The sequence below is a fragment of the Lygodium microphyllum genome, chromosome 2 (assembly GCF_053477565.2).
Source record: "Lygodium microphyllum isolate KBCC chromosome 2, Lygodium_microphyllum_v1.1.10, whole genome shotgun sequence".
Taxonomy (NCBI): Eukaryota; Viridiplantae; Streptophyta; class Polypodiopsida; order Schizaeales; family Lygodiaceae; genus Lygodium; species Lygodium microphyllum.
Genome location: NC_141136.1, coordinates 71,517,777 through 71,529,782, shown reverse-complemented (window position 1 = coordinate 71,529,782; position 12,006 = coordinate 71,517,777). Strand labels below are relative to the sequence as shown.

Genomic DNA, 12,006 nt, shown 5'->3' with positions numbered 1-12,006 from the left:
TCTATCTAGGGATGGAAGAGTAATGAAAAGTGCATCCGAGTGTAAGGCTAACATCTAAAGATCTCTATGTCTAAAAAGTGTATGTACAGCTACAATATCTCCTCGCTAAATCTCAAGGTCAACACATGATCCCAATTATGATGTGGTCCAAGGCCTCTCTGCTAATTTGTGGAGGGGTGATTCCCCTATGTCTTGCAATGATAGCTTTGATCCGACTATGGTATTCCACATCACTTTTCTAGAACCACTTAAACATATACCCCTTGGTCCCGATTTATGATCTACGACGTTATCACACTATGTTAGTGTTCTTTCCAAATAGCTCGTTGTCTACGCATGCTTCTAGATGCATCCAAGATCAAGTATGCATATTTATGTCTTTCCTTTCATGCATGCTGAAACTCCAATGCCCATGCCAGTTTCACACATAGGGATGGGCAATTCAATGACCCCACTTTTATACTATGCAGAAAAGCTCAACCTTTGACATTCTTACATATTCTAAACAGGGATAGCTAACAGGAGTTTTCAACTACACACTTGATCCAAATGTTGCCATGCCATGCCAAGCTCTATCACAAGTTTCAATCAAAAAAACCAGACAGAATACGTAACATGAGAGGTCATTCTTTCCTCATTTTTAATCAAACGTCACACATTGAGTTGCTGTATGATGTCAGTTTTACTCTGCTGTAATTGACCTGCAGAGTCCTGTTGTGGGAGATTTTCTCCAAACACTGTAAAGCTTTGATTAAGCTTTTCCTTGTGCAAAGTTCCACTCTCGTCCTCTGTCTGAAGTCCACACTTTACATTTTGAGTTTGTAGGAAACCAGATCATATGCACTATCATAACTTCGAGGACAGAACTGATTTTTTCCTTGTCAAGGAAGCTTCAATTGTCCCATGTGGCTCATCAGTAGGAAGATAAACATCATGTTCAAACTGCAGTCAAAGAGCCACAAGCTCAGTGCAAATAATTAATTTGAGGAAGGCATCACACAAGATTGTTATGTTCAAAAAGCATGATAGGTCACGTACCTCCACCCCAACTGAAGGCATGTTGACTGGAAGAAAATGCAGATTGGGCATACTCAGCTTGATTGATTCAATTTCTGGTATCCTAAAAGGGAATTCCTTGGTTACTTAAGAATATTTTAGACTCTTCAGCGGAATGGTTAGTTCTAAAGGAAAACACCAAAGAAACAGACCTTCGAAGAACTTCTTGAGCTATGAGATATAGTGTGTTTTGTACTGAGGAACTATATACTCCAATTTGTGGTGGACCAAAGAATTGATCCATGAGTATACTCTTAACATCATTGTATGTTTGGTTGTAATTAGCAGGCTTCCTCTGGAACCTGCCACCATATGAAATCACCAGTCCCATGTCCCCAGTCAGAAACCTTTGCTATCAAGATCATTGTAGACACATGAGGGGCCAGGTGCCTAAATTAACATACTTTTCCTCTTTAGATAATAGATGTCTTTTTACAAAAGATTGGTTCTATCAACAAATGAAGTCCTAATTTACCTCTGTGCAACTATATAAATATGTGTCTATGCAAATCAGTGTGTGGGGGCACATGCAACATCTGTCAACTGACCTCCAAGTAGATTGAACCTCTGTTGCTAAAATCCGTTCACGAACTTCTGGTAGCAAAGTGAATTTGTCTCTAATGAAGCCCTCAAATCCAGACTATGAAATGAAAAAAATGAACACATTAATTTTACAGCGGCCTGGACCACATTTAATATCTCAGCACTGTCATGTAAGACTAAACACTCAATCTAATCAGAAGATGCATACTGTCACCTTCCAGAACTTTTCAGAATCTAATTGTTTTTTAGATATATCAGCAGTGTTTGTTGATAAAAAGGGCATAAGTTCTAACGATGTAAAACTAGTAGAAGCATGATTGTTGCTTGCAAGCTTACATCAATACCCAGAATCATATTTCAAAGCCCCTTTCATGTTTCTTCATGTATGCCCACAAATAATAGTTTGCGGCATCAAGTTGATTATCAGTAGACAATATCCCAAACAAGTTGTTTGTGTTTGTTGTTCATTTCATAGTGCTAATAAGAGTATTATATATAGTTTTACTACAAAAATTGCCAACGTACATGTAAGACAATGTTGAAAATTTTAAAAATGATGCACTCCTTGTAGTGGTCAGATGAAAAAAAGTAGATGCCACCAACAAGCTCAATGTCATGAGGACATGTATTTTTGCAAGACTCAATTAACATGTGGATTAATTTTTAATCACATGTTAGGGAAATTCAGTTTAGAAGGCTGCCGCTTGGCAAAACTTGCCCATGCAAGTTTGGGAAAGCTGAATTGGAGCAAAAGGGAGAAAGAAATCTCATTTTTGCATCTTGGAGCTGTTGGAAAGAGAGGTTGGGCTGCTATTGCCTGCTTTTGGGGCCATTTCTCAGACATTGGAAACCATTTAGTGATGACGGTTGCATATTCCTAACCAAGGGAAGTTGATGATCACGGCTGATATACTCTCCTGAAGATTACAGCCTTTGATGCTTCCTTTGCTGTTGGTGAATCAATTTGGGACTGGAAAACCTGGTCAGCAGCTCAATTTTAGTCAAGTCTCACGAAAAAACTTTGAATTTTCTCTTTCTATAGCATTCTCTATATTTCTTCAACCATTTTCCAACTTTGCTCCGAGTTTTACAGCAATCCAACAATTGGAGGTAGAGATTTTGGATGAATCTCTACTATACGCCCTAATTTACAGCAGAAATTAGGATTTAGCAGCTGCCTCACAGAGCATGCCAAACATTGAAGATTCCAAGACCTAAATTATTCAAGGCCGGAGATGATTTTCAGCTAAAATCGGGTGGACCAGCCAAATATCAAATTTAGGACATTTCCACTTTTCTCAGAGTGGGTGAAGGCCAATTGATTGTCCAAATCAAGGGGCAAATCAAATTAAAGACTTGCTAGTCACTTTGGACAACAAGGGGAGTTTGGATTGTGAAGAAGATTGAGAGAATCCCATTGTAAATCAACTTCTACTTTGATAAAGCTAGAGAAATACCGAAAGGGGCGCCAGTTTTGGGGCCAACTAGGTGTCCATTGTCCAAATATTAGTAGATAAATTTGTATTTTGAGTTTTGTAATAAATACTTGCTTAAGTTGTAATCATGGATCGAAAGGTCCTCTGTCACACTGCTGCTGCCGCTGTTGTGCACCCGCCCTACCCCCGTCTCTCTCGCCTTGCCCCCTCGTGGCGCGTTGCATCTCCCCTTCCTACCAGGCAATCCCCCTTCCCGTCGTGCCTCTGCGCTGCCCCGTCTCTCCCGCCTTGCATCCCCCTTTTCCGTCGCACCCCCCCCACTGCCCCCGTCTCTCTTGCGCTGCACCCCCGTGGCACGCTGCATCCCCCCCTTCCCGCCAAGCAACCCGCACGTCTGCCCACTCCTCACCACCGCCTCCCTATCATGCGACCTCTCCTTGCCTCCAAGCTGCCCCCTCGACCTCCCTCTCACTGATTGCCGCCAGCATCCAATGAGCCGCCGCCACCTATGACAAATGTCCCCTCCTCTCTTCCATTTCAACGCTGCTACCTTGCCTGCTCCGCCACCAACGCGTCTGTAAATAGCGACAGCCCAAAGAAATCGATCACCCCCCCTGTTGCTCCCTCCGTCTGAAGCAACATTCCCCCCAGTAGCATAGCAGCTTACTCTGTAGATCCTTAGCGAGGACGCGCAATGGAAACCTCTGGTCAAACACCGGTGCATTCTGCAAGTTTCCCCCAGTCAAACACCTTGTGTGTCGTCCTTTCTGAGGAAAGCTCTCAGCCATCTGTGCCACAAAGCTAGAACTGAAAGAAATAGCAATCTTTGGTCAAGTCGTAGGACACTCCATCCAGGGCCTAGCTTCCAGATTGGCTTCACTCCACGCTACGCATTGGCACAACGCAAATCGTGAAGGCAGTTCTCATGGGTCAAGGGATCTTCATGGTTCGACTCACCTCCATGGACGCAGCCCGTGACTTAGTGGATAGCTCACCTTATGCGTCCACGAAGGGGAACATCTATATGGTTGCCTGGCACCAGATGCTGAAAACGTAGGCTGATCAGGTGCTATGATGACGCAACATATGGAGACCTCCAAATAATAAGGCAATGGCTGAAAACACACCATCTAGGGCTGAATAGTGATGGCCTGCAAGTCGATGATGGCTAGGACAACAAATGGTAGGTGGCTGATGGCTGAAATCTATATGGTAGAGTGAGAAATCTGCACAAAAGGACAAGGGTGAATGGTAGGCAGCCTATTTATTTATAGATGTTGAAGGGTGATCCAAAAAATTAGGCATCGGACAAAGGACACTCGTCAACTATCCAATGGCCTACCAAACCCTACAAAGCCAGATGGAACCACATTGAACTTTTTTTGTTTTTTTCTTTTTTCTTTTTTCTTTAGTATGATAAAAATTTAATTTTAGGGGTGGCGAACAATTAAGTAGCAATGACCCAAAAGATGGGAGTAGAGATGGTACACCCAACACATCACAAAACATAAGCTTACCCATCCACTCAAGGACGTTAATGACAAGGGAAAAGATTATGAACTATCATGTGGAGAAGGATGATGGTGTAATCTACCAATGACAACAGCTTAGGATCCATCTAGTAGTGCTCTGCATAATGGGATGCATAGTATGCTACATGTTGAAAAATGCTCATGCAACAGGTGCCACTTGGACAATGTCCCTCATGGAAAATTTATTCACTTGTCCAAGCGTCCTAGTACAAAGATGATGAAATCATGCAATCCATAAGGGAAGGTACAAATTTGGGTTGGGCAAAGGGGGGGGAGGAGAGGCAGTATTGAAGACAAGTGCCGAAACCCAAATGTTGAGGCAGAAGAAGAAAGAGAAGCCTGAGAATGTCGGTCTTCATGTGGTGCCGAGAACCATGTGGATGAAGATGATAAAGCATCTCTACTAGAAGAGTAACGAGAAAAGTCATCACCATGATAGCATCAAGAATGATAGTGCACGATCCACCGTAGCAGGGAAAGCCTCCATGCTCCTAAGGTTGTGTCCACATGCCATATGTCCAATAGCCACGAGGATAGATGGAGCAGATGCTACAACAGCCGCAGGCGTAGCCCCACTAGACTGGCCAATCAGAGTGAAGACAGTCACAATAGTCTGTAGTCGTTTTCTACAAGAAAAAACTTAAACCTTGGTACAATACTCCTCGTCCACATGGCTCGACCTCTGACAGTGTGTGCAAAACCTATTTTTCTTATGAATTTGCTGCCAAAGGAGTTGTGTTTCTTTGGTTCCGTCAAAGGAAGTGATATCATCCTTGTTTTGGCTTGCCTTTGCATCGTGCAAGTTCTTGCCACTAGTGGTTTTCCCTCCTAAAGAAAAGGCAATCAACCCTCACCCCTCTAAATGGATGTGTATGGAGCACTTATTGTGGACTTGTCAACTTGGGTGCCAAGGAAAAGACTTGAGTTGACTGATATAAAATACATTGTGAATCTTAGTAGAATAGGCAAGTTCCAATATATAAGCCAAGTCTCCTATGTACTCAAGTATGTCTACTCAAAACCCTAATTTATAGCAAACATTAGGGTTTGACAACCACCCCAAGATACGTGCTCAAATTTGAGGGCCTAGGACTTAAATTTCAATAGTTGAAATTAAAGAATTTCACGAAGATTCATGAGGCCATCCAACCGATGTCAATTTGTGGGACTAAATTTGTCTTGCAAGGATCAGGGTAAAAGCCAATTCCCTGAGTAAAACAAGGGGCAAATCATTTGAAGACTTGCTAGCCAATTTTAACAACAAGAGACATTGGGATTAGCAAAGGAGACCAAAGAATCTCACTTGTACTCCATCCTTGCAATAAAAGTAAAAAAAATACAACAAGAGGCATCAATTTTGGGGCTAGCAAGCTATCCACTATCCAAGATTAAGTGATAATGAAACCAGCCTTCCTCCTTAGCTAGGATGGTAAATAACCTAATTAAGCACTAATTACAACCATAAAATTCAAATAAACTGAAAATGCATATGTAAAGCAAATAGAATTGCTTTTCTATATATAATATTTTCCCTTCTATAAGTACTGATTAATAACGCTTCATTTACCATTTTAATCTTGGATATTGGACACCTTATTGGCCCTAAAACTAGTGTCCCCTAAGGTATTTATTAAGCCAAATTAAGCCCCAAATGTGATCTTGGCTGACTGGCCTCTTGAATCTCCCTAAAACTCCTAAATTTCAGTTGTTGAAATTCAAGTCCTAAGCCCTCAATTCTAAACATGCATCCCTAGGTGGCTATCAAACCCTAGTTTTTTCCGTAAATTAGAGTTTACAACAAAGATTGACTGAAATTTCTTCCTCTGATGGCTCAAAGTACTGAAAAATGTCAAGATAACTTAAGAGATGGCTGGGGGATGAGAGAGACTACTGCAGAGAGAGAAATTTTAGAGTCTTATCGCGAGAAACGCTCAAAAGCTACTACTACCTTGCTCAAACAGCCATGGAAGGTGTCACTTTGAAGATATACTAGGGTTTGCACTAAGAAAACAAAACATGTACAACCAAGACTAAAACACAAAGACTCAGACAAAAACAAGTAAAACTCAAACCCTAAACACAAAATGCAAACACAAAGACAAACACAAAGAGAAGAAACTCTAAAGTGAATGAATGTTATAAAAAAATGTAAGAGTGTACAGAAGGCCCAAGGACAAAGCAATGCAATGTCGAAGAGTAATGTCCAATGGAGATAGGTCCCAAGTGCTGTGACCACTAGTCGGAGTGTTGGACTGCAAGAAATACCAAATGTTGATCATAAAAGTGTTTGGGTGTCATGAGGACATGTATTTTTTAAACCTTAACATGTGGATTAATTTTTAATCACATGGTTACATTCATTTGGCCATTAGTACCAATTGATGGCACTAGAGAAGTGGCGTTTAATGATACCTAACACCAATCTGATAGTCAAAGATGATGCAAAGACACTCGAACATGGAAGTTGCTTATCCAGTTTAATTATTGGCTAGTTAGATTATTTTTTCGGGCACCGAAATAATTCTTAGATTAATTTCCAGTATTTCAAGACTGAAAATTAATATCTAATTATGAATATTAGCAACCAAGCGTGCCTTGTACTTAAAGAACCAGAAGTGACTTTTGTTTTGTAAACCCATTTGCAGGGTAGCACTTTTTGACCTTTGGCCAAATGTACCAAATCCCAAGTGCCATTTTTCATGAGGGATTCCATCTCTGATAGCATTGTTTTTTGCCATTTCTTACTATTCTATCTGTCCATTGCTTCCTGGAAGCATGACAGTTCACCACAATCTATTCACGCGACATAATCAGCCACATAGTTTACACTAGGAACAAACCTGTCTGGTTGTTTTTGCACTACCCAATGGTCAAAATTTATTGGCTGTTCAGCCTGCAAATCTACAATACGAGCTTGTTGTTTTGCAAGTTCAACATGCTGTGCAATTGGTTCAAGTTGCTCAGGCATATGTTATTGCTGAATTTGTGGGACATCATGGGCAAGATCCTACTGATCATTTTCAACATCATTCCCTGCATTTTTAGGGACATTTACAGCAGGTATTTGCTACTGTCTAACGAGCATTCTTTGCTGTCCTATTGGTACATCCTCCCAAAATACAACCCTTCTGATCTCCTCTGTTTGTTTGGGTTGTTTGTGCAAGCGATCTTCTCGGAAGATGACATCATTGTTGCATACTACTTTTCTTTTCTAGGGATCCCATAATCGATACTCCATCTCACCTTCACCACCATATCCTAGGAAAATACCTTTACAAGACTTTGGCTCAAGTTTGCTGTGTTCTTTCTTGTGAATGTGCATAAATGTTTTGCAACCAAACACTCTCAAGTGAGTATACGAAGGTGGCTTGACCAACCACTCTTCTTGAGGCAGATTATGAGCAGTAAGCTTTGGACACATATTCCCCACCATTGTTAGAGCAAAGGCATTTTAATGGCTTGCTGGTCTGATTTTCAATAAGTACTAGGAATTTTTTAAATTTATCCAAGACCTTGTCTTTTCTACGGATTGGATACAGCCAGACTTTGCGTATGGCATCATCGACAAAGGTAATAAAATACTTCTTCCCCCCTAAAGATAATCCTAACATTTGACATACATCTGAATGTACCAACTCTAAGGGTGAAGACTCTAGAGGGAGATTTTCGGTGTGACGTTTGAGCATGTTTACCATAAATACAATGATCCCAATATTCAAAATCAGCATACCTCAAAGACGGTAAATAACCCAAACGAGAGAGCACTTTCATTCCAAATTGATTCATGCGTCCCAACCAACTATGCCACAAAGAAACACTATGGTGACAACATGGCCACGCACACTAGATACATGCAAAGGATAGGACCCCTTAGCAATAATGCAGGAGCCCTTACGGATTTTCCATTTGCTATCCCCAAAGGTGGTGTGATAGCCTTCATCATCTAGTTGCCCTATGCTTATTAAGCTCTTCTTGAGCTAAGGTACATGTCTCGCATTATGCAAAACAAACACGGAGCCATGCTGAAATTCCAGTTTCACACTGCTAATGCCTACAATTTTACATGCATAGTTATCCCCCAAGTGGACAACACCACGTACACCACCATTGTAGTCAGAGAACCACCCATGATGTGATGTGACATGAAAGGACGCACCTGAACCAAGTATCCAAGTGTGCATATCATCCTCAGAATCTACAATCAATGCATGTGCACTCAAAGAAGCAAGAAGTACATCACCATCACTGTCATTATCATGAGTGACTACATTAACCTCTTCTATTTTCACATTGCTCTTTTTGGCAAGCTGGTTGTCCTTATTTCCAGTCTCATTGGCTTCATTGTTTTTTTTTTGCCCTTCTCTTTCTTCAATTGAAAGCAATCCCGTTTGTAGTGCCCTTTTTTGCCACAATGATAGCACTCCACATTTTTTCCACAAGATTGTTGCGTGCTTTGTTTTCAGAACTATTCTTATGCTAAAATGTGCCTCTAGTATATAATGCATTTGAAGACTTGTTTGCTAAGTTCTTCTGCCTATTGAGTTCTTCAATCACCAAAGAACTCTCCACATCAAAGTATAACAGCTGAGCATTCGAATTACTCAAAGCTGTCCAGAAAGTATCCCACCTTTCAGGTAGAGTACATAGCAAGAAACAATATGGAAATCCAAAGCAATCAGCCAACTGAAAATCGAGTTAAACTCATTCAAATGTACAGACATAGCTGTACCTTCTTTCATGCGAAAGTCCATCAATTTTTTCAGTCAATAAACCTTGCTTTCTGTGAGCATACAATTCTTCAAGCCTTTGCCACATTGCATATGCCGAATTCAACTTCTCAATGTTAAAGAGCAAGTTGTTTGACACTGAGAGCTCAATGGTAGAGCGAGCAAGCTCATCCAGGTTATCCCACTCGTCTTGTTCCATGTCTGCTGGTTTGATACTCTTTGTTTTGATGGGCTTTACATGTTTCTTCTACACCAAGACGTTGTAGCATTGTTTTTGCCAAATTGCAAAATTATGTGTACCTACAAGCTTCTTAATGTGCAAAAGATTGCTGTTGTCACTGTTTCCAACTATAATTTGCACTCCCAAATTGACTAACCAGTCACCAAAGGCAAGCCCAAATGTGACACAGGTGACCATGGTACACAAGAGTACCAACTAGCAATGAAAATCCCAAGATTGCAGAAATTTCAGATCTGCAAATAGATTTTCAGAATTAAAAGGTGCCTTTTGCTGCACTCCTCAAGCAATTTCTAACACATTTAGAGATCAAGCCACCAGTTGCATGTGAAATCCCTAAAATGTCACTACAATTTCTGCTTCAAAGGCATTCCCAAGCACAAATTTGACAATTTCGATCAAAAGCCCCAAAATTTTAGAGGATAATCTGTTCAAATTGCATCGACACACATACCAAAGTGCATATACCACGTAATTCTTGCACAAATTGATGAAATTCGGCAAAAGCCCCACATTTCTCGCGTCCAGTGTGCACAAATTTCAATGAAATTGAGAAAATTTCACTAAAATGTGAAAAGCCCCAGAATTTCATGGGCAAATATGCACCAATTTTGCAATTTCTAAGTCAGATTGTCCAGTTCTGCATTAAAGTCCCCAAATCCAAGAAAAGCCCCAATTTTCTTGGGTAAAATTTGACTTTGTGCCTTTGTGTGTGAACGCCTGGTAAAGTAATTGCAAAATTTAAAGAAAAATATTTTACCAAAAAAAAATGCGACGAATCTGTCCTAGCGTTGACTAGGACCCGTCAAACATCATGCCTAAGCTCGAACTTTAGCCAGACTGCCCGCTGCATGCCGGTGTACTTGTCATCTGTTGCCTCGTCTCGTCATCGCGTGTCACCTACAACGTGTCGTCTGCAACATGTCGCCTGAGCCTGGTCACCTACAAGGTGTCGCTTGCAGCTTGGTCGCGTGTTGCCTACGGCACCTAGGACCTGTCAACTCCTACTTGTCGAGCATGTCTGCAACCCTTGCGACACCTGTGACACCACCTACTGGTCCGACTGCCTCTCTTGCACTTGCTAGGTTTTGAATATATATAAAGTACAACAATTGAAGGGTGCGTTCACACCCGAACACGATAAAAGGCATGATGAGCCTTTATTCCCAACATGACTCTGAAAATACAACCTACTAGGGCTATGGTTCGCTCATCCCGCTCCTTCACTCGCCAAAGGCGATGAAAAGGCCAATTCTCCACTTGAAGGCCCCAAGACACAATCTTCTTCCTTCTCTAACAAAAAAAAAAGCAACAACTTCAGCAAATCTTCTCTTTTCTCGCACGCCCGTGCTTGCCTCAGCCTTGATCTGATGTGTAGCCCACCTGCTCACACTTGAACGCTGAAAACACAGCCTTGTGTCTCGCTGAAATCTCCTCTTCAGATGGGTCCACCCTAGGTCAGTCCTTCAATGCTCTAATACCATGTCAAAATAAAGCAATGCGGAAGCGAATGACTAAGACAAAGAGTGAACAGAAACAGAAGAGAGAGAGAGAGAGAAAGAGACAGTGAAACGCAGAAAATCTGCAATGAAGAATGTTGGCAGCGCCCTCGGCCCGATGGTAAAGGGAATATTCCCTGGCCGACTAGTGGAGGCTTATATGGTAGGTCGGTCAGGCCAACCTCACGACCTTTGCAGGCTATAAAAGCTAAACCCCTTCACAGCCATCGATCACTCATCTTTCACCCAGTCAGAGTTGTTGTTCCAACTAGCCTTAAGCTCTTCACCTATCTTCTGTCTAGATCGCCATCTAAGCTTCACAAAGTGGAAGCGCACGGGTGGACAGAGCCATCTTTGTATTAGTTGTTTGGAGTTAAAGAATTTACTGATTCTCCTCTTATTTGTTGTGTACTCTCTATCTCTTTCTCTGATTCTGTTCGCTGCGTCGTGTAATATTTTACATGGTATCAGAGCCCAGGGGGCTCTAGAGATCGAAGAGTGTGCAAGAGGCAAAGGCTTCAACAGTAAAGAGAAACTATGTCGACTTCCGGAAACGGTTCTGGCGCATCAGGAAGCGGTGCAGGAGGTGGTGTTGCTGTACCGGCTATTCAAACACTGAGGATTCGTCCAGCAACCTTCAGCGAAGGCAAGTTAGATGGTACAAACTACACCTTGTGGAAGTTCAAAATTACAACTATCCTTGATTCTTATGAGCTTCTGGAGACTGTGCTGGGGACTGACGCAGAACCACAGCCTACCCCCAACCCATCAAATCCTAGTGTGATGATTCCTCCGACCTAAAATTTGTGAGAGAACTGACCAAGGCTATTGAACACAAAGCCTATTTATAGACTGAAAATAATGGCCAGAAAATGCAGATCGGCTGCAATTAATGCAGCCAATTGGATAGCAATTGTCCGACTAGACAAACCCCAACTGCTGTCCTATTGCGAAACTGCCATGTGGCACACAACC

General features: G+C 41.7%; 1 protein-coding gene across 2 annotated transcripts in view; it reads right to left on the bottom strand.

The window, feature by feature from the left end:
* Positions 1-604: 604 nt before the first annotated feature.
* Positions 605-12,006, bottom strand: part of LOC148039880 (uricase / urate oxidase / nodulin 35) — a 42,915-nt gene continuing 31,513 nt past the window's right edge. The window contains exons 6-9 of one of the 2 annotated variants that reach the window (XM_087695032.1): positions 1,605-1,696; positions 1,209-1,358; positions 1,039-1,120; positions 605-942 (exon numbers count right to left, since the gene is read on the bottom strand). In XM_087695032.1, coding sequence (XP_087551158.1) covers positions 847-942; positions 1,039-1,120; positions 1,209-1,358; positions 1,605-1,696 — 420 coding nt within the window. In that variant the 3' untranslated portion in view covers positions 605-846. The remainder of the gene's footprint in view (positions 943-1,038; positions 1,121-1,208; positions 1,359-1,604; positions 1,697-12,006) is intronic. The other variant, XR_015693442.1, reaches the window with a different exon arrangement.